The sequence below is a fragment of the Bos grunniens genome, chromosome X (assembly GCF_055505025.1).
Source record: "Bos grunniens cultivar Pamir isolate PY7600 chromosome X, Bosgru_T2T1.0, whole genome shotgun sequence".
Classification (NCBI taxonomy): Eukaryota; Metazoa; Chordata; class Mammalia; order Artiodactyla; family Bovidae; genus Bos; species Bos grunniens.
This window is the reverse complement of record NC_141194.1, coordinates 80086147-80112708: the sequence shown is the minus strand read 5'-3', so window position 1 is coordinate 80112708 and position 26562 is coordinate 80086147. Positions and strand designations below refer to the sequence as shown.

At 37.3% G+C, this 26562-nt stretch overlaps 1 protein-coding gene across 1 annotated transcript in view; it reads left to right on the top strand.

Annotated features, from left to right (window-relative positions):
* HTR2C (5-hydroxytryptamine receptor 2C) overlaps window positions 1-24200 on the top strand; it is a 345435-nt gene extending 321235 nt beyond the window's left edge. Inside the window, exon 6 of the mRNA XM_086387142.1 lies at window positions 23377-24200. Coding sequence (XP_086243268.1) covers window positions 23377-24200 — 824 coding nt within the window. The remainder of the gene's footprint in view (window positions 1-23376) is intronic.
* The last annotated feature ends 2362 nt before the right edge of the window (window positions 24201-26562 follow it).

Sequence of the window (26562 nt, the reverse complement as noted above, 5' to 3'; positions counted from 1 at the left end):
TTCATTGTCTTCTGTTTTCCGTGGAATCTCTGTGAAAGTTCTTGGATATTTCTCTATTAATTCTGTCTATGAAATGTGTCATTTGAGTATAATATTGTTACATTTTATTTCCTTTGGGTTTATTTTACTGAAGATTTCTTGAGCTTCATAGACCTATAGTTTAATACTTTTCACAAAATTTGAGAAGTTTTTACCATTATTTCTTCAAATTTTTGCCTGTCCCATCATTTATCCTCTTCTTCTGATACTCCAATTACATGTGTGTTAACTTAGTGTCAGTGTTAGTTGCTCAGTCATGTCTGACTCTTTGTGACCCTGTGGACTCTAGCTCACCAGGCTCCTCTGTCCATGGAGTTCTCCAGGCAAGAATACTGGAATGGGTAGCCATTCACTTCTCCAGGGGATCTTCCTGACCCAGGGATCAAACCAGGGTCTCTCACATTGCAGGCAGCTTCTTTACTGTCTGAGCCACCAGAGATTTTGTGTTTTACATTGTCCCACAAGTCACTGAAACCCTATTTTTGATTTTTTTTCTTTTTTGTTCTGATTAATTTGTGTAAATATCTCCTAGTTCATGATTCCTTTCGTCTGCCATCTCCACTTATCTGTTAAACTTGTCCAGTTTATTTTTTACTGGGACCGCATTTGCCTTTAAGTCCTTAAACCTCTTAATAACATTTGCTATGAATTCCTTATCTGATTTCTTACCCAACATTAGGTGGTCCATAGAGTCTTTTTTTCATTGACTACTTTTTTATGTGATTAATATAGTAATTTCCTATTTCTTAGCTTAACTATTTTTTTTGTAATTTTATGCACAGCAGTGTAAATGATGCATTGCAAAGAATGTGGAATATATTGTTTCTTTTAAAGAGTGTTCAATTTGGGGCTGGCATACTATTAATTTATTGTCTGTTCTTCTCGATCCTGCTGAAGTTCAGTTTTAGGCTTTATTATGGTGTATCTTTAAAGGCATGGTTGTTCTTTTGTTTCAACTGAATCCTCAAGATGTAAATCATGTGTTAATGTAGTTTCTTCCTTCTGACTGGGCCAGATTCTAACTTCTAGGACTATATAACTTCTAGTATCTTTGTTCTATTCTTGTCCCCGTAGCTACCACTTTCTGCTAGGCATTATGGAGTCTCATCTGTGGATGTGCAACCTAGTCCTCAATCAGGTTCCTGGGAGGTATGCTCATAAATAGTTCTTGATCTCCTCTTCTGCATGGTTCCCTCTTCTTTTATACCCTTCCCAGGAAGTCTCAGATGCTTTGGCAGCCCTGAACTCTGATTCTGCCTCTTAGTTCAGCAGGAGAGTCAATCCCTTTTTGGGCTCCACATCTCTATGTCAGAGTCAAGAAACTATCTCCGGAAAGAGAGGAGTATGATATATAAAGGATTTATCTCGTGTTTCCCTTAACTCAAAAAGCAAAATTATCCACCAACTATTGCCAAATGCCTGAAAAAAATTCTCATATATTCTGTCCAATTTGATCATTGTTTTTGTAAGGGTGGCGTGTCTGATGCCAAAAACTCTGTCATAGCTGAAAAGAAAAAAAAAGTTGAATTTAAAATAATTTATTTCATCATTTTGATTAATGTGAATGCTATATATTGACTGTCTTCAAGTTCATTGGTCATTACTTCTATTGATGCCATTTCTTTCTCCAGGGTATCTTCCCAATCCAGGGTTTGAACCTGGGTCTCCTGCATTGCTTGCAGATTTTTTAACATCTGAGCCACCAGTTCAGTTCAGTTCAGTCGCTTAGTCGTGTCCAACTCTTCGCTACCCCAAGGACTGCAGCACGCCAGGCCTCCCTGTCCATCATCAACTCCCAGAGTTTACTCAAACTTACGTCCATTGAGTCGGTGATGCCACCCAACCATCTCATCCTCTGTCGACCCCTTCTCCTCCCCCCTTCAACCTTTCCCAGCATCAGGTTCTTTTCAAATGAGTTAGTTCTTTGGATTGGGTAGCCAAAATATTGGAGTTTCAGCTTCAGCACCAGTCTTTCCAATGAATACTCAGAACTGATTTCGTTTAGGATGGACTTGTTGGATCTTCCTTAAGTCCAAGGGACTCTCAAGAATCTTCTCCAACACCACAATTCAAAAGCATCAATTCTTTGATGCTCAGCTTTCTTTATATTCCAACTCTCACATCCATATATGACTACAGGAAAAACCATAGCTTTCACTAGATGGACCTTTGTTGGCAAAGAAATGTCTCTGCTTTTTAATATATTGTGTATGTTTGTCATAGCTTTTCTTCCAAGGAGCAAGCATATTTTAATTTCATGCGTACAGTCATCATCTGCAGTGATTTCTGCAAAGATGGGTACAATAAAGGACAGAAATGGTATGGGCCTAACAGAAGCAGAAAATATTAAAAAGAGGTGGCAAGAATACACAGAACTATACAAAAAAGATCTTCACAACCCAGATAATCACGATGGTGTGATCACTCACCTAGAGCCAGACATCCTGAACGTGAAGTCAAGTGGGCCTTAGGAAGCACCACTATGAGCAAAGCTAGTGGAGTTGATGGAATTCCAGTTCAGCTATTTCAAATCCTAAAAGATGATGCTGTGAAAGTGCTACACTCAATATGCCAAAAAATTTGGAAAATTCAGCAGTGGCCACAGGACTAGAAAAAGTCAGTTTTCATTGCAATCCCAAAGAAAAGCAATGCCAAAAAATGCTCAAACTACCACATAATTGCACTCATCTCACACGCTAGTAAAGTAATGCTCAAAAATTTCCAAGCCAGGCTTCAACAGTATGTGGACTGTGAACTTCCAGATGTTCAAGCTGGTTTTAGAAAAGGCAGAGGAACCAGAGATCAAATTGCCAACATCCATTGGATCATCGAAAAAGCAAGAGATTTCCAGAAAAACATCTACTTCTGCTTTATTGACTGTGTCAAAGCCTTTGACTGTGTGGATCACAACCAACTGTGGAAAATTCTTAAAGAGATGGGCATACCATACCACTTGACCTGCCTCTTGAGAAATCTGTATGCAAATCCGGAAGCAACAGTTAGAACAGAACATGGAACAACAGACTGTTTCCAGATAAGGAAAGGAGTACGTCAAGGCTGTATATTGTCACCCTGCTTATTTAACGTATGTGCAGAGTGCATCATGAGAAAGAAATGCTGGGCTTGATGAAGCACAAGCTGGAATCAAGATTGCCGGGAGAAATATCAATAACCTCAGATATGCAGATGACACCATCCTTATGGCAGAAAGTGAAGAAAAACTAAAGAGCCTCTTGATGAAAGTGAAAGAGAAGAGTGAAAAAGTTGGCTTAAAACTCAGCATTCAGAAAACTAAGATCATGGCATCTGGTCCCATCACTTCATGGAAAATAGATGAGCCACCAGGGAAGCCCTCTATTGATGCCATACAATGATTTTTTTTTTTTTTTAATAATGAATATTTTCAGTTTTATAGAATTTCCTCTTTTCTTTAGTTTCCACATCTATCCTGAAATTCCCACATCTATAATCATGTGTTTATTTTTAGTAGATTATTTAATATTTATCATAGTTAAAGACTTTGTTAATTTCAATATCTTGGTCATGTGTGGATCTATTTCTATTAACTTATTTTATTCTTGACTGTGGGTCACATTTGTCTGTTTGTATACTTAGTAATTGTATAAACATATTCTTATGGAGGCTTCGTTTTCTGTTTTTTTTTTTATGGTGGGTTCCAGGTTTGCTTTTATTCCTAAAGTAAATCCTTCAGTCTTAAGAATTTGGCTTTTTTCCTAAGGCATGCTCCATCTGAGTATAGATGAAAACTATAAGTTGGTGTGATGCAAACTCCCAACTCTATTTTTTCTGCAATAGAAAGCTATTGAGATCTCTGTTAAATATTTTCAACCTCTCAAATGTTGCTTACTCCATGAGATCCTTGGAGAGTCACCAATAAAGGACTCAGGTGCCAAAAAAGAATGTGAAGGAACAGAAATGTTAAGACCCCTCCTCCCTGTAGCTTGTCCTTTTTCTGATTGCACAGTGCCCTGTAGTTTCTACCTGCTTTTTATTCACTATCAAGTATCTTCAAATGTTGGGTTTTTTAAATTTTGTTCAGATTTATGACTGTGGTCAGCAGGAGAGCTAGTCTTCTATAGCTTAGGCTTCCATAGCTAGTCTTCTATAGCTATTATTAGACTTAAAACTGGAAGTTTGTAACTTTTGAGACTATCTTGATTCAATTCCCCCTCCTTCCAACTCCCACATCTGGTAACCACAAATCTGATCTCTTTTTCTATGAGTTTGTTTATGAAATGTAATTGACTTACAACACTATGTTAGTTCCTGGTACACAACATAGTGTCTCAATATTTCTATACATTTCAAATTCATCACCGTGAGAAGTCTAGTTACAGTATGTCACCATACAAAGACATTACCTAATTATTGACTATATACACTGTACTCTACATTTTTATACCCATAACTCATTTATTTTTAACTAGAACTCTGTACCTAATCTCCCTCACCAATACTCCCCTTCCCTACACCCCTCCTCTCTGGAAAAAACCTGTTTGGTCTCATGTCTGTGACTCTGTTTCAGTTTTGTTACATTTATTCATTTTGGTTTTTATCCACATATAAGTGAAATCATATGTCAATTTGAAAACAAATTGACATTGTACGACTTTTTTCACTTAATATAATACCCCCTAGGTCCATCCATGTTGTTGCAAATGGCAATGTTTCATTTTTTTTTTTAATTTATGGCTGAGTAATGGCTCATTCTCTGTGTATATACATATACCACATCTTCTTTATCTATGCATATATTGATGAGCACCTGGGTTGATTCCATTATTTTGGCTATTATATACAACACTGTCATGAACATGAGATGCATAAATCTTTTCAAATTAGTGTTTTATGCTTTCTTTAAATAAATACCAAGGAGTAAAATTGCTGAATTTTACAGTAGTTCTATTTTTTTTTTTTTTTAAGGAATCTCCATAATGTTTTTCAGAGTGGCTGCACCAATTTACATTCCCACCAAGAGTGCACAATTGTTCCCTTTTCTCCACATTCTCACCAACAGTGATTATTTGTTGTCATTTTGATAATAGCTATTCTGACAGGTGTGAAGTGATATCTCATTGTGGTTTTGATTTGTACTTCCCTGATGACTGGTGATGTTGAGGATATTTTCATGTGCCACTTAGCCATCTGTATATCTTCTTTGAAAAAATAAATGCTTAGGTCCTCCCCAATTTTTTAAATTAGTTGTTTATTTTTGATTTGTGTGAGTTCTTTGTGTATTTTGGAGATAACCCCTTATTAGTTGCATCATTTATCTTCTCCCATTAAGTAGGCAGCCTTTTCATTTTGTTGATAGTTTCTTTTGTTCTGCAAAAGCTTTTTAATTTGATGTAGTTCCGTTTGTTTTTCTTTGATGACCTTGCCTGAGGAGACTTATTCAAAAAGTATTACTAAGACCAATGTTATTAAGCACACTGTCTACATTTTCTTCCTGGAGTTTTATGGTTTCAGGTCTTACATCTAAGTTTTCAATCTATTTTGAGTTTATTTTTATAGATGGTCTATGAAAATAGTTCAGTTTCATTCTTTTACATGTAGCTGTCCAGTTTTACCAACACCATTTATTGAAGATGTCTTTTCTCCATTTTATATTCTTGCTTCCTCTATCATAGATAAACTGACCATATAACTGTGGATTCATTTTTAGGCTCTCTATTCTCTCCCATTGATTTAAGTGTCTGTTTTCTGAGCCACTACCACACTGCTTTTATTATTGTAAATAGTAATGTAGTTAGAAATCAGGGAGCACGATATCATTGGCTTTGTTCTTCTTTCTCAAGATGGTTTTGACTCTTGTGGATCTTTTGTGTTTCCATACAAATTTTAAATTTATTTGTTCTAGTTGTGGAAAATGCCCTTTGGTATTTGATAGAGATTATACCAAATCTGTCCTTTATCGAGCCATCTTTGCATGAAATGTTCCCTTGGTATCTCTAATTTTATTGAAGAGATCTCTAGTCTTTCCCATTCTGTTGTTTTCCTCTATTTCTTTGCATTGATCGCTGAGGAAGGCTTTCTTATCTCTTCTTGCTATTCTTTGGAACTCTGCATTCAGATGTTTATATCTTTCCTTTTCTCCTTTGCTTTTCGCTTCTCTTCTTTTCACAGCTATTTGTAAGGCCTTCCCAGACAGCCATTTTGCTTTTTTTATTTCTTTTCCATGGGAATGGTCTTGATCCCTGTCTCCTTTGCAATGTCAGGGACCTCCATCCATAGTTCATCAGGCACTCTATCAGATCTAGTCCCTTAAATCTATTTCTCACTTCCACTGTATAATCATAAGGGATTTGATTTAGGTCATACCTGAATGGTCAAGTGCTTTTCCCTACTTTTTTCAATTTAAGTCTGAATTTGGCAATAAGGAGCTCATGATCTGAGCCATAATCAGCTCCGGGTCTTGTTTTTGCTGACTGTATAGAGCTTCTCCATCTTTGGCTGCAAAGAATATAATCAATCTGATTTCGCTGTTGACCATCTGGTGATGTCCATGTGTAGAGTCTTCTCTTGTGTTGTTGGAAGAGGGTGTTTGCTATGACCAGTGCATTTTTTTCACAAAACTCTATTAGCCTTTGCCCTGCTTCATTCCGTATTCCAAGGCCAAATTTGCCTGTTACTCCAGGTGTTTCTTGACTTCCTACTTTTGCATTCCAGTCCCCTATAATGAAAAGGACATGTTTTGGGGTGTTAGTTCTAAAGGGTCTTGTAGGTCTTCATAGAACCGTTCAACTTCACCTTCTTCAACGTTACTGGTTGGGGCATAGACTTGGAGTACTGTGATATTGAATGGTTTGCCTTGGAAATGAACAGAGATCATTCTGTCATTTTTGAGATTGCATCCAAGTACTGCATTTGGACACTTTTGTTGACCATGATAAAGGACAGAAATGGTATGGACCTAACAGAAGCAGAAGATATTAAGCAGAGGTGGCAAGACTACACAGAAGAACTGTACAAAAAAAGATCTTCATGACCAAGATAATCACGATGATGTGATCACTGACCTAGAGCCAGACTTCCTGGAATGTGAAGTCAAGTGGGCCTGAGAAAGCATCACTATGAACAAAGCGGGTGGAGGTGATGGAATTCCAGTTGAGCTATTCCAAATCCTGAAAGATGATGCTGTGAAAGTGATGCACTCAATATGCCAGCAAATTTGGAAAACTCAGCAGTGGCAACGGGACTGGAAAAGGTCAGTTTTCATTCCAATCCCAAAGAAAGGCAATGTTATAGAATGCTCAAACTACCACACAATTGCAATCATCTCACACGCTAGTAAAGTAATGCTCAAAATTCTCCAAGCCAGGCTTCAGCAATACGTGAACTGTGAACTTCCAGATGTTCAAGCTGGTTTTAGAAAAGGCAGAGGAACCAGAGATCAAATTGTCAACGTCCATTGGATCATGGAAAAAGCAAGAGAGTTACAGAAAAACATCTATTTCTGTTTTATTGACTATGCCAAAGCCTTTGACTGTGTGGATCACAATAAACTGTGGAAAATTCTGAAAGAGATGGGAATACCAGACCCCCTGATCTGCCTCTTGAGAAACCTATATGTAAGTCAGGAAGCAACAGTTAGAACTGGACATGGAACAACAGACTGATTCCAAATAAGAAAATGGGTATGTCAAGGCTGTATACTGTCACCCTGCTTATTTAACTTCTATGCAGAGTACATCATGGGAAACACTGGGCTGGAAGAAGCACAAGCTGGAATCAAGATTGCCAGGAGAAATATCAATAGCCTCAGATATGCAGATGACACCACCCTTATGGAAGAAAGTGAAGAGGTACTAAAAAGCCTCTTGATGAAGGTGAAAGAGGAGAGTGAAAAAGTTGGCTTAAAGCTCAACATTCAGAAAACTAAGATCGTGGCATCTGGTTCCATCACTTCATGGCAAATAGATGGGGAAACAGTAGAAACAGTGTCAGACTTTATCTTTCTGGGCTCCAAAATCACTGCAGATGGTGACTGCAGCCGTGAAATTAAAAGACGTCTACTCCTTGGAAGGAAAGTTATGACCAACCTAGATAGCATATTCAAAAGCAGAGACATTACTTTGCCAACAAAGGTCCGTCTAGTCAAGGCTATGGTCTTTCCCGTGGCCATGTATGGATGTGAGAGTTGGACTGTGAAGAAAGCTGAGTGCCAAAGAATTGATGCTTTTGAACTGTGGTGTTGGAGAAGACTCTTGAGAGTCCCTTGGACTGCAAGGGGATCCAACCAATCCATTCTAAAGGAGATCAATCCTGGGTGTTCTTGGAAGGAATGATGCTAAAGCTGAAACTCCAGTACTTTGGCCACCTCATGTGAAGAGTTGACTCATTGGAAAAGACTCTGATCCTGGGAGGAATTGGGGACAGGAGGAAAAGGGGATGACAGAGGATGAGATGGCTGGATGGCATCACCGACTCGATGGACATGAGTTTGAGTGAACTCTGGGAGTTGGTGTTGAACAGGGAGGCCTGGCGTGCTGTGATTCATGGGGTTGTAAAGAGTTGGACATGACTGAACGACTGAACTGAACTGAACTGGTACCAAATCTGTAGATTGACTCGAGTAGTGTGGTCATTTTAATAATATTAATTCTTCCAATTCATAAACACAGTATATCTTTCCATCTGTTTGTATCATCTATAATTTCTTTCATCAGTGTCTTATAGCTTTCCAAGTACAGGTCTTTTACCTCATTAATTAGACTTCTTGCTAAGTATTTTATTCTTTTTGATGCTATTATAAGTGGGATTGTTTTTTTTACTTTCTCTTTCTGATAGGCTTTTATTGGTATATAGAAATGCAATAGATTTCTGTATGTTAATTTTATATCCCACAAATTTACCAAATTTATTGGTGAGTTCTAGTAGTTTTTAGTGTTATCTTTAGGATTTTCCACATATGGTATCATTTCATCTTCCAACAATGACTGTTTTATTTCTTCCTTTCCAATTTGGATTCCTTTTATTTCTTTTTCTTATCTGATTGCTATAGCTAGTAATTCCGATACTATACTGATTGAAAGTTGTGAGAGTGGGCACCGATGTTTTTGTTTCTGATCTTAGAGGAAATGCTTTCAGCTTTTGATCACTGAGCATGATGTTAGCTGTGGGTTTGCCATATATTGCCTTTATTATGTTGACTTACGTTCCCTCTATACTCACTTTCTAGATAGTTTTTATAAACGGATGTTGAATTTTATCAAAAGCTCTTTCTGCATCTATTGAGATGATAAAAAAATATAATTTTTTTCTTCGATTTGTTAATGTGGTGTGTGACATGATTGAATATGGAACCATCCATGCATCCCTGGGATAAATCTCATTTGATCATGGTGTGTGTGCATGTTAAGTAGCTTCAGTCCTGTCCAACTCTCTGTGACCCTATGGACCATAATCTGCCAGGCTCCTCTGCCCATGGGATTCTACAGGTAAGAATAATGGAGTGGGTTGCCATGCCCTCCTCCAGGGGCTCTTCCTGACCCAGAAATTGAACCTGCATCTCTTATGTTTCTTGCATTGGCAGGCAGGTTCTTTACCACTAGTGCCACCTGGGAAGTCCTGATCATGGCGTGTTATTTTTTAATGTATTGTTGAATTCAGCTTGTTAATATTTTGTTAAGAATTTTTGTATGTATGTTCATCAGTGCTATTGGCTGTAAATTCCTTTTGTGTGTGTGATATATTTTCTGGTTTTGGCAGCAGGATGATACATATCTTTTAGAATGAACTTGTAAACATTCTTTGCTCTTTAATTTTTTGTAATATTTTGAGAAGGATAGATGTTAACTCTTTTCTAAATGTTTGGTAGAATTCCCCTTTGTCACCATCTGTTTTAGAAATTTTGTTTTATTACTGATTCAATTTCATTACTCAAAATTTTTCTGTTCATATTTTATATTTCTTCCTCATTCAGTCTTGGAAGGTTTTAGCATTTCTAAGAATAGGTCTATTTCTTCTAAGTTGTCCATTTTATTGGTATATACTTATGGTAATCTTTTTTGATCCTTTGTAGTTCTGTGATGTCTCATTTTTCATTTCTGATTTTATAGATTTGAACCCTCTTTCATTTTCTTTCTTGATGAGTCTGGCTAAAGGTTAATCAATTTTTGTTATCTTTTTGAAGAACCAGCTCTTAGTTTCATTCATCTTTTCTATTGTTTTTCTAGTTTCTATTTTATTTATTTATGCTCTGATCTTTATGATGTCTTTCCTTCTTCTGACTTTGGGTTTTGTTCTATTTCTAGTTACTTCTGGAGTAAGATTTGGTTGTTTATTTGAGATTTTCTGATTTCCTGAGGCAGGCTTATATTATTATAGATTTTCCTTCTTGAACTGCTTTTGTTTCATCATATAGATTTTGGATCATTGCATTTTCATTTTCACTTGCCTCTAGATATTTTTTGATCTCTTTGATTTCTTCACAGACCCATTTTTTTTTTTTTTTTTAGCAGCATATTGTTTGGCCTCCATGTATTTCTGATTTTTTCAGTTTTTATCTTACTGTTTTCTAATCTCATAGTGCTGTGATGTGATGTAGCTATGATTTAAAGCTTCTTCAGTTTACTGAAGTGGAGTGTTAAAATCCCCTATTGTTATTTCGTTCCTGTCAATTTCTCTCTTTATGTTTGTTAATGTTTGCTTTATGTGTCTAGGTGCTCCTATGTTGGGTGCATATATATTTACAACTGTTACATCTTCTTTTGGATTGATCTCTTGATCCTTATGTAATGTCCTTCTTTGTCTCTTAAAACAGTCTTTATTTTAAAGTCTATTTTCTTGGTATGAGTGTCAGGAGAATGTGTAATTTTCTCACTTCTGTCTTGCTGCAACAAAGATTTGAAATGGCAGACCAGTGTTACAGTTCGGTTACAGCTCAGAACTTTATTTGGTAAACAAAGAATATTACACCCTTGAGGCATGAGGGTGGGCTGACCCCAAAGGAGAGGCCCCAACTTGACTTGGCTCCCCCTTTTTATACGCTCTGTTTCCTCCCCCTGAGCCTACCCTATGCAAATTAGGGCTAGCCAGGAAGGGGGTGTGTTGTTTCACCTGAGGTTCTCACTCTTGTCCATGGATCTTCCCTTTGTTCCCTTTTTGTGGGCTTTTCCCCTTTCTTTGTGTGTCTTTTAGCCACTGCCATTACAGAAGTATTTGTATGCAAGCTTTTTTGCATTTCTATTTGCATAGAATAACTTTGTCTATCCCCTCAGTTACAGTCTCTGTGTGTCTTTAGATCTAAAGTGAGTCTCTTGTTGGCAACATAGAAATAAGTCTGTTTTCTGTATCTATTCAGCCTCCCTTTATCTTTTGATTGAGACATTTAATTCATTTACATCTAATTATGTATAGATATGTACTAATTGGGCTTCCCTGGTAGCTCAGTGGTAAAGAATTTTCCTGCCAATGCAGGAACCACAGGTTTGATACCTAGATTGGGAAGATCCCCTGGAGAAGGAAATGGCAACCCAGTCTAGTATTCTTGCCTGGGAAATCTGATGGACAAAGGAGCCTGGCAGGCTATAGCCCATGGGGTCTCAAAAGACTTGGATATGAGTTAGTGTCTAAACAACAACAAATGTACTTATTGCCATTTTTAAAAATTGTTTGGTGATTGTTTTACAGTTCTTTTTTATTTATTACCATTCATTTTTATTCATTTACCATGAACTTTATATGTATACATATGATTATTTTAAAGTTGTTATCACCTATGTTCAAATGCATTTTGACAAAACTGAATTTTTATGCCCCTCTTATGCTTTCTAATGAGTCTTTTCTAATGAGTTGGCTCTTCGCATCAGGTGGCCAAAGTATTGGAACTTTAGCTTCAGCATCAGTCCTTTCAATTAATATTCCAATGAATTTAGTCTTGACTGGTTTGATCTCAAGAGTCTTCTCCAACACCACAGTTCAAAAGCATTAGTTCTTTGGCACTCAGCCTTCTTTATGATCCAACTCTCACATCCATACATGAATACTGGAAATACCATAGCTTTGACTATGCAAACCTTTGTCAGCAAAGTAATGTCTCTGTTTTTTAATATGCAGTCTAGGGTTGTCATAGCTTTTCCTTCAAGGAGCAAGCGTCTTTTAATTTCATAGCTGCAGTCACCATCTGCAGTGATTTTTGAGCCCAAGAAAATAAAGTTTGTCACTGTTTCCATTGTTTCCCCATCTATTTGGCATGAAGTGATGGGACCAGATGCCATGATCTTAATTTTTTGAATGTAGAGTTTTAAGCTAGTTTTTTCACTCTCCTCTTTCATCCTCATCAAGAGGCTCTTTAGTTCCTCTTCACTTTCTGCCATAAGAGTGGTGTCAGCTACATATCAGGTAGTAGGGGTAATGGTGGTTATGATGACCTCCTTCAATAGGACTTATGCCAGCACCCTCCAGGCCACTCACAGGCAAGTCTGGCTTAGTCTCTTGTGGTGTCACTGCTCCTTTCTCCTGGGTCCTGGTACACACAAGGTTGTTTTTTTGTGTGTGTGCCCCCAAGAGTCTGTTTCCCTAGTCTTGTGGAAGTTCTGTAATCAAATCCCTCTGGCCTTCAAAGTTAAATTCCCTGGGGATTCTCAGTCTTTTTGCTGGATCCCCAGGTTGGGAAATCTGTTGTGGGCCCTAGAACTTTTGCAATGGTGCAAGAACTTATTTGGTATAATTGTTCTCCAGTTTGTGTGTCGTCTGAACAACTCTGTTCTTTTGCCACCTAACACATTCTTCTCATTTCTCTTCTACATTTCTGTATAGGGCCTGATAATTTCTGCCACCCAGTCATGCTATTAGGGCTTCCTCCATGTCTCAGATGGTAAAGAATCTCCCTGCAATGCTGGAGACATGGGTTCGATCCCAGGGTAGAGAAGGTCTCCTGCAGAAGGGAATGGCAACCCACTCCAGTATTCTTGGCCAGAGAATCCTATCGGCTATAGTCCATAGGGTCACAAAGAGTCAGACATGACTGAGTGACTAACCACCACTACCAGTCATATTATTTCTTCTCACAGCAAAGAATAACTATTCTTTATTGCTAGTGTAATTTTTCCAACTATTTCTGACTTTGTCTCCTCAGAGATCTTTACCTATCATCTTCACCTTTCTTTTCTGTATCTTTAAGCTCTTCCACTCTATTTGTTTTCACCTTCAATGTGTAAGCATATTATTGTATCTTAAATATAATCTTAGTTTCCTCAGTCTTCATTTGCTTATGAGTAATGTAAGAGAGGAAAAACAATTTTCCCCTCTAACCTTCTGAGTTCTTGGCTTAGACTCTTATAATAAAACACAGTTTAATAAGAGAAAACAAGCAAGTTTATTAACATGTGTATGTTATGTATACACATGCATGCATATACATGAGAGATATCCTAAAAAAACTAAATAATTCCCCCAGATGGTGAAAGGCACTACTTAAATACCATCTTCAGCTAAAGACAAGTGAAGATGTGAGGTGGGGAAAGGCCGTTTATGGCAGATTACCAGGAAAAGCTAGGTAAACAAGAGTTAGGTTTGCCATACAGATTTAAGTGGACTCCTTCTCCATGAATAAGATTCTCCTGGGGTTTAGTCATTTTTCTCTTCCCAGTAAAGAATCTGCCTACAATGCAGGAGACCCCAGTTCGATTCCTGGCTTGGGAGGATCCACTGGAGAAGGGATAGGCTAACCACTCCAATACTCCTGGGCTTCCCTTGTGGATCAGCTGGTAAAGAATCTGCCTGCAATGCAGGAGACCTAGGTTCAATTCCTGGGTTGGGAAGATAACCTGGAGAAGGGAAAGGCTATCCACTCAAGTATTCTGGCCTAGAGAAATCCATGGACTATACAGTCCATGGGGTCACAAAGAGTCAGACACAACTGAGGGACTTTCACTTTCACTCTCTCTTCCCAGTACAGAGAGGTTGAAATTTACAAATGGAGATTTCCTTTGTAAATGCAAATTTCTCTTTGTTAGTTTTCATAACTTTTCCTGTCTTTGCCATGTTTCAAAATAATCAACTCAAAATAATCTTTATGCCAAAGAGTCATATTTGGGGGCAGCATATTCCATAGTAATGTTTCCATATTTGGATGTTACTTCAAATTTTACTTCTTCATACCTTCAGCTGTATTATAGTTGGACCTCCCTAGGACCTCCCCCACTGTTAAAAAACAAAATTCAATTGAGTAAATTTGAAAATTCAATGATTCATGAATTTTTTCCCCAGTAGTCAGGTACTGGTCTTTCTGGTAGTCATGTACGGATGTGAGAGTTGGACCATAAAGAAGGCTGAGTGCCAAAGAATTGATGCTTTCAAATTGTAGTACTAGAGAAGACTGTTGAGAGTCCCCTGGACAGCAAAGAGATCAAACCAGCCAATCCTAAAGGAAATCAACCCTGAATATTCATTGGAAGGACTGATGTTGAAGCTGAAGCTCCAATACTTTGGCCACCTGATGTGAAGAGCCAAGTCATTGGAAAGGCCCTGATGCTGGGAAAGATTGAGAGCAGAAGGAGAAGGGGGCAACAGAGGATGAGATGGTTGGATGGCATCACCAACTCAGTGACATGAGTTTGAGCAAGCTCTGGGAGATGGTGAAGGACAGGTGAGCCTGTTATGCTATAGCCCATGGGGTTACCAAGAGTCGGACATGACTGAACAACAACATGCCTTCAGCCATATAAAGTTGGACTTCCCTAGGACCTCCCTCAACATCCAACTTTGTAAATTTGAAGATCTAATTGGATTTATTTAGCAATTCATAAATTGGGTAGCATCCCATCTAGTGAACAGACAGGCACTGCAAGGAACTGGACAAAATGGAAGGTTTTTATAGGCAGAAGAGTGGGACGAGGAAGTTATTAGCAAAAGAAAAGAATTCTTTCGGGTCAGGTCATCTTCTTTTATAGAGGAAGGTAATCGGAGGAGTCTTATTATGCAGGTACCTCACTAGTGCTGATCAGGAAATTTCAGATTGCTTAAAAGTCACCTTACAGGGAGAAGCTGGGACTACTATTAAATCTTGGTCCACTGTCACAGAGGCAGATGACTCCACTTGCTGATTGCTACTTCTTTTTAACATTCAGTTCTCCATAAACTCTCACCCAAGTTTAACTTATAAATCCTGGGTATTCTTCTTGTCACCTCATGAACTGTTTTCTTTTAGAATCTTCTATTAGTTCAACTTCCCTTGAAGTCATTTAAGGTCTTTTCCTTACTCAATATCCTTTATTCATGCATGCCTAGGTTCCTATTCTTCCCAAAGGTAATAACTACTTGAATTCAAAGTTAACTCTCAACGTGATTCTGAATTCCTTAAAATTCCCACTGCATCAACACAATCTATCTGCCAAAGTATATGAAGTATTGCTCCAGCTCTCAGTCACACTTTATTATCTGATAGCTGAGGCAGCACTGCTTGTGTTTGTTTTGTCTTCTGTGTTCTTCTTTGAAAATAGTTTCTTCATATTCTGCTGTCAATTCCCATGTTCAAGGGACTCATTTATTACTCCAAGAGGCAAGGGACCACTCCTGCCAGCTTAACATTGTATGATCCTCCTTGAAAAAATTCCTTTCCATGAAAAACTCATGAAAATAGATACCTAGGAGATAGCCCTGCAGTTTAGTAACAAATTCCATAATCTATGTTTTCATTTTGATGATGGCCAGTCTGTTCCAGGAAATGTAGTTTATAATCTTTCTCTCTTTTATCTTATTATCATTTACTATTCATCTCAAGAAAGGCAATGCCAAAGAATGCTCAAACTACCGCACAATTGCACTCATCTCACACGCTAGTAAAGTAATGCTCAAAATTCTCCAAGCCAGGCTTCAGCAATATGTGAACTGTGAACTTCCTGATGTTCAAGCTGGTTTTAGAAAAGGCAGAGGAACCAGAGATCAAATTGCCAACATCTGCTGGATTATCGAAAACTCCAGAGAGTTCCAGAAAAACATGTATTTCTGCTTTATTGACTATGCCAAAGCCTTTGACTGTGTGGATCACAATAAACTGTGGAAAATTCTGAAAGAGATGGGAATAGCAGACCACCTGACCTGCCTCTTGAGAAATCTGTATGAAGGTGAGGAAGCAACAATTAGAACTGGACATGGAACAACAGACTGGTTCCAAATAGGAAAAGGAGTACGTCAAGGCTGTATATTGTCACCCTGTTTATTTAACTTCTATGCAGAGTACATCATGAGAAATGCTGGGCTGGAAGAAGCACAAGCTGGAATCAAGATTGCCGGGAGAAATATCAATAGCCTCAGATATGCAGATGACACCACCCTTATGGCAGAAAGTGAAGAGGAACTAAAAAGCCACTTGATGAAGGTGAAAGTGGAGAGTGAAAAAGTTGGCTTAAAGCTCAACATTCAGAAAATGAAGATCATGGCATCCAGTCCCATCACTTCATGGGAAATAGATGGGGAAACAGTGGAAACAGTGTCAGACTTTATTTTCGGGGGCTCCAAAATCACTGCAGATGGTGACTGCAGCCATGAAATTAAAGGATGCTTACTCCTTGGAAGAAAAGTTATGACCAACCTAGATAGCATATTCAAAAGCAGAGACATTACTTTGCCAACAAAAGTTCGTCTAGTCAAGGCTCTGGTTTTTCCTGTGGTCATGTATGGATGTGAGAGTTGAACTGTGAAGGCTGAGCACCGAAGAATTGATGCTTTTGAACTGTGGTGTTGGAGAAGACTCTTGAGAGTCCCTTGGACTGCAAGGAGATCCAACCAGTCCATTCTGAAGGAGATCAACCCTGGGATTTCTTTGGAAGAAATGATGCTAAAGCTGAAACTCCAGTACTTTGGCCACCTCATGAGAAGAGTTGACTCATTGCAAAAGACTGATGCTGGGAGGGATTGAGGGCAAGAGGAGAAGGGGACGACAGAGGATGAGATGGCTGGATGGCATCACTGACTCGATGGACGTGAGTCTGAGTGAACTCCGGGAGTTGGTGTTGGACAGGGAGGCCTGGTGTGCTGCGATTCATGGGGTTGCAAAGAGTCGGACAAGACTGAGCGACTGATCTGATCTGATCTGATCTGATTCATCTCTTGGCAATTTCCTATCTTCACCATTCGACTATAACTACCAGTTTAGTGATAATTCCACCTTCACACTGAAGACTTCCAGAGACTGTTAATGAATTTAAAAGCTGGGGATTTTCTCTGATGCCTCATTGCATATGCTTGTTACATTAAGATGCTAATGAGGGATCTGTTGGATGGAGGTGCTGGAGCTGGACCAGGGACCAGGGTATAATTACCAGTGTCCTATAATTACCAGTGATTTCCTTATTTTCAAAGACAGAGGAAATGTTTCAAATTCTAGATTCTTCTGTAGCATTTGATGCTGTTGAAGTTACCTTCTTCAGAACATTTCCTCTTTGTGTGTATTATGACATAATTTTTTGTTCACAGTGAACTATTACCATGCTCCTGATACTCATTTTGTAAATTTTGCTGCTGGTAATGTTGATCTTACCAAAAAATATCAAAAGAAGGTTTTCAGACCAGGCTCACACATGCACAGACAATGATGACTATATAATGACTGCTATCTGGCTAACACTAATTGTAAGATAGTATCAATTGTAAGACACATAGCACTTTTGAAGATGTTAAAATCTGAAAGGAATGGACATCTAAGAATTATGGGCATATGATATTATTATCTGATTGCTTGAAGAGAATTGATCTGTGTTGCTTGAATTCAAGGCTTTAAGAGATAATGCAAACATCATTATACATTTTCTAAATGTACTTGCCTTATCTGATGTAAAATAACCACACCAAGTTATTTTACATCTTTTATGAGGCTAGAATAAGTCGCTCAGTCGTGTCTGAATCTTTGGGACTCCATGGACTGTAGTCTACCAGGTTCCTCTGTCCATGGGATTTCCCAGGCAAGAATACTGGAGTGGGTTGCCATTTCTTTCTCCAGATCTTCCTGACCCAGGATTGAACCTGGGTCTCCTGCATTGGAGTCAGACGCTTTACCGTCTGAGCCACCAGGGAAGTCTAGAATAAGATAATGCATGTAAAATATGTACTGCAGCTAAAGTACCAAAATCAGTAAGCACTCAATAAATGATAACTAGTAGTCATAGTAACACATATTTTCAATAAAAACTTGAACTATAGCTGTTATTGAATTTAATGTTCTTAAAACTCTAAGACCCCATATGTTTATTGAAAGTATTTTTTTCTCCCTTAGTAAACTTAATGAATAATAATCAATTTTACAGTTTTTTTTGAGATGCAAATGAGACAATGCATGCAAAATATTTGTTTATTGGTTGAAGTAGTACCTGATATTTTCAGCAGAACATGAATTATAACTTATTTTTGTTGTTTCTAAAATTCTAGAGATGATATACATTTTTTCAAAGTTAATTTCAGAAAGATTAAGTGATTCTAGTTAATAATTCCTTCTTTTTATGTTTTTTATCTGGATTAAATAATATATGAAAGTATATAATAATTGTAAAACATTTAAATCAGTGTGTGACAAATAAAAAGCACTCAGTAAAAAGTAATTATTATTACAATTGTTGTTATTTATCCCTGATATTATCTATGGTAGTTCATTTTCACTTTTTCTCCTTGGTCAAGTTAAAGATTTTAAAATATCAAAGACTTCTCAATTATACTTGCTAAGCTAGTTTTCTGAAGTTAACATCACCAAATAGTATATACCTTTCATAATTTTTATGACAATGAGTGAGATAATGCATGTAAAATATTTGGTTGCTATTATTGATAGTTTGTGTTTACTTGATATCACTTGAATTTCTACTAATTGACTAATTAAAAGTACTGAGAAACACTTTATACATGGCTGAATTTAACTTTCCAGGGTTTAAATAACTTCATCCACTAATATAGAACAGCAGTTCTCAAACTCTTTGGTGTCAGGGCCTATTTATACTTTTTAAAACAAATGGAGACCTCAAAGAGCTTGTGTATATATGGATTATATCTATTGATATTTATTATATTAGAAATTAAAGCTGAGAAATGTTTAAAGTATCTATGAATCATTTTAAATAACAATAATGAATCCATTTAATGTTAACATAATGTTTTTTTTTAATAAAAATTAACTATTTTTCCAAAAATAATTAAGAGAGAAGACAGGCATTGTTTAACAGTTTTAAAATCTCTTCAATATTTAGTTTTATGGAAAGATAGTTGGATTCTCATAGATGTATCTGTGTTCAGCCTGTTGTGGTACGCTATTTAGTATGAAGTTTATAAAGAATATGCAGTTTTAAAGATGAATAGTTGGAAAAGGGAAATCTAGCAAACTCTGTAAAAGAATCTCAGAGGCCCCTCTGGGTCCTTGAACCACACTTTGAGAACTGCTGACATATGCTTTTAATTTTTTTAAGTATTGAATAAGATAATCTATATAATAGATACTGTTTTTAATGCTGCTTTAGTTGCTGTTAGTATTATTTGTATAATTTCCAGATACTGTCAAAAGAAACTGAGTTTCTTGTTTTGTTGACTGCATTCACAGTTTCTATAAAAAAAAAAAACAAAAAACAAATGACAATGTAGATTTGGTAAAATGGTTAAGCTACTTCACTAAATAATATCTCTATTACGGGAGTTTTAATGAAATTGAGATAATATATTTTATATTTTTAATGTCAGTAATACACATGGCTCAGTGCCTGGCACATAAGATAGACTCAATAAAAGGCAGCTTTAGAATCACTCTTTGTTCAATGTACAAAAGATTATGCAAATAGATGCCAAGGATAAAATTGATCTCATACACACAATAACATCATTAGCTTATCTGGAATCACTCTGCTACCCTCTCTTGTCTCTAGACAAGGCCTACTTTTAGGCCCGAGATTCCCTTAGGAAAGTAAATAAATCTTTAAACAGAAACAAGCTAATACAATTCAGAGCTGGGCTCTGAGTAATGCTGACTTCCACTGATATGGTCAGTGTGTGAGGCCTTCCCTAGAAATTTCAGATATCTAGGAATACCTAAAAGATTGTGCAGCATTTCCTTGGGGAAATGACTCTCCACTCCAGCACTTGTATCCTGAGTGTAGATATGTCTACCCTTGTCAGAATTTTTTCAGAATGAATACAAACTCCCCAGATTAAATTTCTAGCCTCAGGGTCTGGTTGCCACATTGTTGGATGGCAGGGGAGGGGGACAGTTTGGAAGGGGAGCCATTCCACTTTGCCCCTCCTCTGGTCTTGCTATAGGATCCTGAGAAAGTATAACAGTTTTCTACCAACATTTTGTTAGAAAATGGCCTTCTTCTCTACATTTATATCAAAATGGTAAGTGTTTCCACTCAGGACCGCAAGACTTTTGCTCTAGAAGTAATCAGTTCCAAAGTTAGCAGTGGTAGTAAATCTTACAGACTTTTATCATCTGGGGTCTAACAGCCATTTCTTTCTATGTTTCAGAAAGAACTTCTGTTTTATTTTAATTGCTTCCATTTTTAAAATATTAAACTTTTGGTATAAAGACTTTAAAAGATTATAAAATTAGGTAGAATTATATTATAAAGAACCATGTTCTCATTATCCAGCCCCAAGATTTATCAATTTATGGACTGTCTTGCATCATCTGTACTTCTGTCCACTTCTCCCTCCCATATTATTTCAAAACAAACCCCAGAATCATAATAATTTATCCATAAACACTTCAGTATATACATATCTAAAAATATAAATTTTTCCCCACATAACCACAATATCAATATCACTTTTAAAAAACTAATGAATGATAATTATTTACTATCATCAAAGGCCAGTTATTATTCAAAATAACACATTTCCACCTGTGTCATGAATATTTTTAAAAATTTGTTTGTTTGCATCACAATTCCAAGAAGATCCACATATTAACATTGCTTGATTGGTATTTTAAGACTCTCTTAATATTATGTTCTCTAATTTTTTCTGTTGTAAATGGTTTGTTTTTAAGAAACCCTTCCCTCTTTTCTTAATCTCATATTAGCTTCCTTAACTCCAGAAAACTTCCTACAACCTTATCCTCACTAAAACATTTCATGAAGGATAAGCCAATACTGGCTTCTTTCAGGCAAGCTTGACCTATGCTCTTTCTGCATATTCCCTCATATTTATGGCTTTTGGAATAAAGATTATAAGAATACAAGATGGCAGCATTCTTACCTATCATTTTATAACTCTTAAGAAATGTAACCTGTGTGGTTCATCAAATTTGGTGACTATTACCTTCTGATACTTGCCACTCTTCCCATCTAGAGTTCAAAGGTCGCTTCACCAGATCCTGTACTGTATTACCTGAGGACACTTTCTGTTTGCAGTGTCTCCTAGTTTTCACAGCCATTCTTGCCTTCTTAAATGGCATGCCTAGGTTGAGAATTGCAGGTATGTACCAATATGCCAAGAAATCTTGTCACATCTATTGATGCTTCTCATACCATCACTTGGTCTCTTTCTCTAGGGGAAAAAAAAAACAGGCATGTAAGAAATTCAGGGTCTAAATTAGAAGGCTTAAAGATAACTTTTCAAATATTCTTCCTCATGTCTTCCCAGAAATTAAATACCAATCAACATCATCAACAAGCTCTTAGCAAAGAAAAATATTTTCCCCTCTTGATCATCAAACACTCTATACCTGACAAAGCATGTTAAGACAATCTATAGGGACTTTCAGATTTGTCATGGTTCCCTGTGTGTTCCCTAAAGCCAGCAATGATCTTTGAGAGTGTGTTTCTATCCTTTCTCACAGTTCATAGTACAAATAGCCACCAGCCCAGGAATCCTCATAATGATCTCTGATAGAATCCTAGAAGTGCAACCTGAATTGTCCCAGGCTTTAAGTTCTTGTGGACACATGAAAAAATAAATTAACAGTAAAATTTGAATTTTATTTGTGCAAGTTATCTCTGCTTATTGATGATAGACCTCTTCAAGATCTGCCAAAATGATTTACCACAATGATTTTCAAACATTTCTAGGTACATTACTTATGGTCAGGCACAAGATTCTGCTCCCATCTTCTTATTGATATTTTCTGCCTGTGAGCTTCTTTATTAGTGGAGGTGCTTACCTAGATGAACACCTCTCAGTATTCTTTGGAGAAGGCAATGGCACCCCACTCCAGTACTCTTGCCTGGAAAATCCCATGGATGGAGGGGGCCTGGTGGGCTGCAGTCCATGGGGTTGCTAGGAGTCGGACACGACTGAGCGACTTCACTTTCACTTTTCACTTTCATGCATTGGAGAAGGAAATGGCAACCCATTCCAGTGTTCTTGCCTGGATAATCCCAGGGAGGGCAGGGGAGCCTGGTGGGCTGCCATCTATGGGGTCGCACAGAGTCAGACACGACTGAAGCAACTTAGCAGCAGCAGCAGCAGCAGCAGTATTCTTATCCAGGGAGGGAGGAGGGAGGGGGGTTCAGGATGGGGAACACATGTATACCTGGGGCAGATTCATGTTGCTATATAGCAAAACCAATATAATATTGTAAAGTCAAAAAATAAACTAAAATTAAAAAAAAAAAAAAAAAAAACAAATGAGTTCAAAACTCCACACGTAAATTGGAGGACTGTATCTCTCCCAGAGTCTCAGGAAAATGCTTACTAAAAAGACAATTCCTTCAGTTTCTGCATAGAGACTATGTCTGCATTGTGGTCAGATCTAATTCCTATTTGAGGGGCATACTATCCTCTTCATCTCCAAAAAACTCCAGAGCTTCCAGGCTCTGTCTCCAAAGGACTCACCCACAGAAGTTCCTCTTCTTGACCACTTTCCTCAGGAAAGGATTTCCTTAGCTAAAAACTCATCTCAAACTCAGTCTAGTCAATGCTGATATGCAATTACTCCTAGGTGGTATACACATCATTTTTATTGCATTTGGAATGTTAAAAATGAACAATTGAATTTATTGATGTCATTGAATACAGACACAAATTTATTCATTCAACAAATATTTAGTGAATGCCTTCTATGAGCTGGGACATTTCTAGGAATTGGAGCTAAAACAAAAAAGACATGTTCACTGTTACGTATAACCATACTTATAATTATCTCAGTAATGGTAATTCCAAGTCTTTTACAGAAAATTGGTGAGAAGGCATTCCTAACTTGAAAAAAAGCTGTCATTTTCTGATATCATACTGTTACTCTTTCATGTGACTATCACTTTATGCTGTGAATAGCTTTCAACAAATATCAGATCTAAATTTTCTCCAGTGATATTCAATTGAATGTATCCCACTGTACAAATCTGTTCAATGCTTCCATATGCTGTAACAATGTCATATCTTCTTTTTTTGTTCCTGTAGGTGTATCAGTTCCTATCCCAGTGATTGGACTGAGGGATGAAGACAAGGTGTTCGTCAACAACACCACCTGTGTGCTGAATGACCCAAATTTCGTTCTTATTGGGTCCTTCGTAGCTTTCTTCATACCGCTGACAATCATGGTGATTACCTACTGTCTGACGATTCACGTCCTTCGCCGACAAGCTCTGATGTTACTGCACGGCCACACTGAGGAACCGCCTGGAATAAACCTGAATTTCCTGAAATGCTGCAAGACAAACACAGATGAAGAGAACTCTGCAAACCCGAACCAAGATTTGAACCCACGCCGAAGGAAGAAGAAAGAAAGACGGCCTAGGGGCACCATGCAAGCTATCAACAATGAACGGAAAGCCTCGAAGGTCCTTGGCATTGTTTTCTTTGTGTTTCTGATCATGTGGTGCCCGTTTTTTATTACTAATATTTTGTCGGTTCTTTGTGGGAAGGCTTGTAATCAAAAGCTCATGGAAAAGCTTCTGAATGTGTTTGTTTGGATTGGCTATGTTTGTTCAGGAATTAATCCTCTGGTGTACACTCTTTTCAACAAAGTTTACCGAAGGGCTTTCTCCAACTATTTGCGCTGCAATTATAAGGCAGATAGAAAGCCTCCAATCAGACAAATCCCGAGAGTTGCTGCCACTGCTTTGTCTGGGAGGGAGCTTAATGTTAACATTTACCGGCACACCAATGAACCAGTAATTAAGAAAGCTGATGACAAGGAGCCTGATATAGAGATGCAAGTTGAGAATTTGGAGCTACCGGTTAATCCCTCCAATGTGATTAGTGAAAGGATTAGTAGTGTGTAAGAAAGAGCAGCACAGTCTTTTCCTATGGTAAAGCTACAAATGTAGGAAATTGTTCTTTAATTCTGCCAGTCATAACTAATGTAAATATTGCCGTCTGAAAAGTGTGTTTTATATATAGCTTTGCAATCCTGTACTTTACAATCATGCTTACAATAGTGAGATTTAGGGTTCTGTATTTACTGTTTATAACAGATTGAGAATAACTTATTTTGATTGATGCAAAAATGTTGATTTTCCCCCCCTTCCATCTCCCCTTCCCTCCTTCTTTTTCTTTCTCTCTCTCCTCTCTCTTTTTCTTTTGCATATAAGGAAACATTGATGTTCATCTCAGGTGGCATTTGCAGGAGACCAGAATGATACACATGACAGCGGTTTTCAACCACACCAAAATTGAACAAATTCGGTGGACTCTTTTTTCCAGGTTAACAGTAAATATGCACTTTAAATTCTTGCTCTGCTCATCTACACACATAAATACGGTAAAATAGGTTCTGCCTTCTGAAACTCTACCACAACTATTAGTGAGTCAAAGGCAGAACCTATTTCTTGTCACACACAGGGGAAATTTTGACATTGTCAGAATGTTGTGTTGATATTTTACTGCAATGTCTGTCCCCAAACATAGTGGCATTTTAATATAGCAGCTAGTTAACCGGAACTACAGAAGTGGAAGGATGACAAGAGATATACACACCAACAATAGCTTTTCACTTCTTATAATGTTCAAATTCTGATTATAATGACAAGCAAACTGGAATTAGTGTCTTCATTCTGGTCCTTAGTAAATACCTAATTCCATGATTAAACTGGGAAACAAAATCCCAGAGTTATTTCCCAATCCAGGATTCAACATCAATTGGGTTTTGATATCAGGATCCTGGAAATTTGTGTGCTACACACAAAATGAAATTAGAATTTTTGAGCCTTATTAAAATAGTATATTAGTTATGGTACCTCTATCTATAGGACCTAATTTAGCAGTCCATTTTTGAGTAAAACTTGAGTTGGAAGCAGATGCCGAAGATGTTGGAAGTTTTACTTGATTAAGGACTACAGAACTGGGCCCTTAGAATGTGAAAAAAAAAAAAAAGTAATTAAAGAAGCTTTTACTGAACTCTAGAAAAAAAAGAAATACAGAGTTTCCATTTGGATTTTAAACAAAATATCTCATTTTCAGATCCTTCCAAACTCTCTAGTGCAGGGAAAGGCTGCAGCTAATTTGTGAAAGTAGCAAGCTCTTCATTGTACTGCAATTACGTACCAGAAGTTTAAACCTTTGTTAAATATAGTGTTGTGTTACAATCAGTGTTGGCCATTATTTCATCCGTGGGCCTGTTGCTCTCTAAGAATTCAGTACCGTTTTACTAGTTTGTTAACCATGAAAGGTTTTCAAACATTACTAAAGTCAGACTATTAAGTCTATGCTGTGTGCAGAGTATACAAGTGTTTCCAGTAACTATATTTCCATGTGTGTCCATTTCACACAATTGTGGATCTATTTCTGAAGATTTCATAATGCTATTTTTTATGCCTGACAGTTACTTACACACTTTAGAGTATCTTGAAATCGGTGAAGGCAGAATCCAAATTTCTAAAATCCCCGGTGTGTGTCCTCAACACGCAGCATAGATAAATCCAACAATCTGCCACAAGGGCAGTGGGAGAGATGCTGTATTTGAGGAAACTCATACAGTCCCTAAGTGGTTTGCAACACTGCCAAATGCCAGTCAATTGCTTGAGCATGCCCAATTATAACATGAAAGTAAAGTCTACCTGCTCTGTCGAACTGCATGTTAAAAACAATTATATGAAATTGAATGAGACCTAATTCTTACTGAAATGAAAATGTCTGAAGAAACATAGCATGCATTAAGCATGAGTTCTGCACATATATGGTGTCCTGCATGTATGCCATGTATGTTGCATAAATCCATCAATTTGTATTAATGTAAGGCAGAGTAGGTGTTATAAGAATGACTTAAATGCACATCCTTTGGCAGTCTTTAAAAAGACCATGCGATCAGATCTGAAGTATTGTGAGTATAGAGAAAACTGGAAACATCTGATTTCTTTCCTGAACTATCAGGGCAAGCTCATAGCACATGTTTTACAAAGAAAATATAAACCACTGATTTTCAAAAGCACTAGCAATAAGTTGAATGATAATAGCTTAGAGCACATTTGTTAATAATTCTTATGTCATCAAGCAGTAGTACTTATTAGTACCCAACACAGTAATTATTCTAAAATCATGTGCTATTCGTAAGTTCTGTGCAGTTTGGTATGAAATAAGTATATTCATTTGGATATAAATCTTACAGTTCAATGTTAAATCTACAACTTTTATAAATGTTTTAAAGTC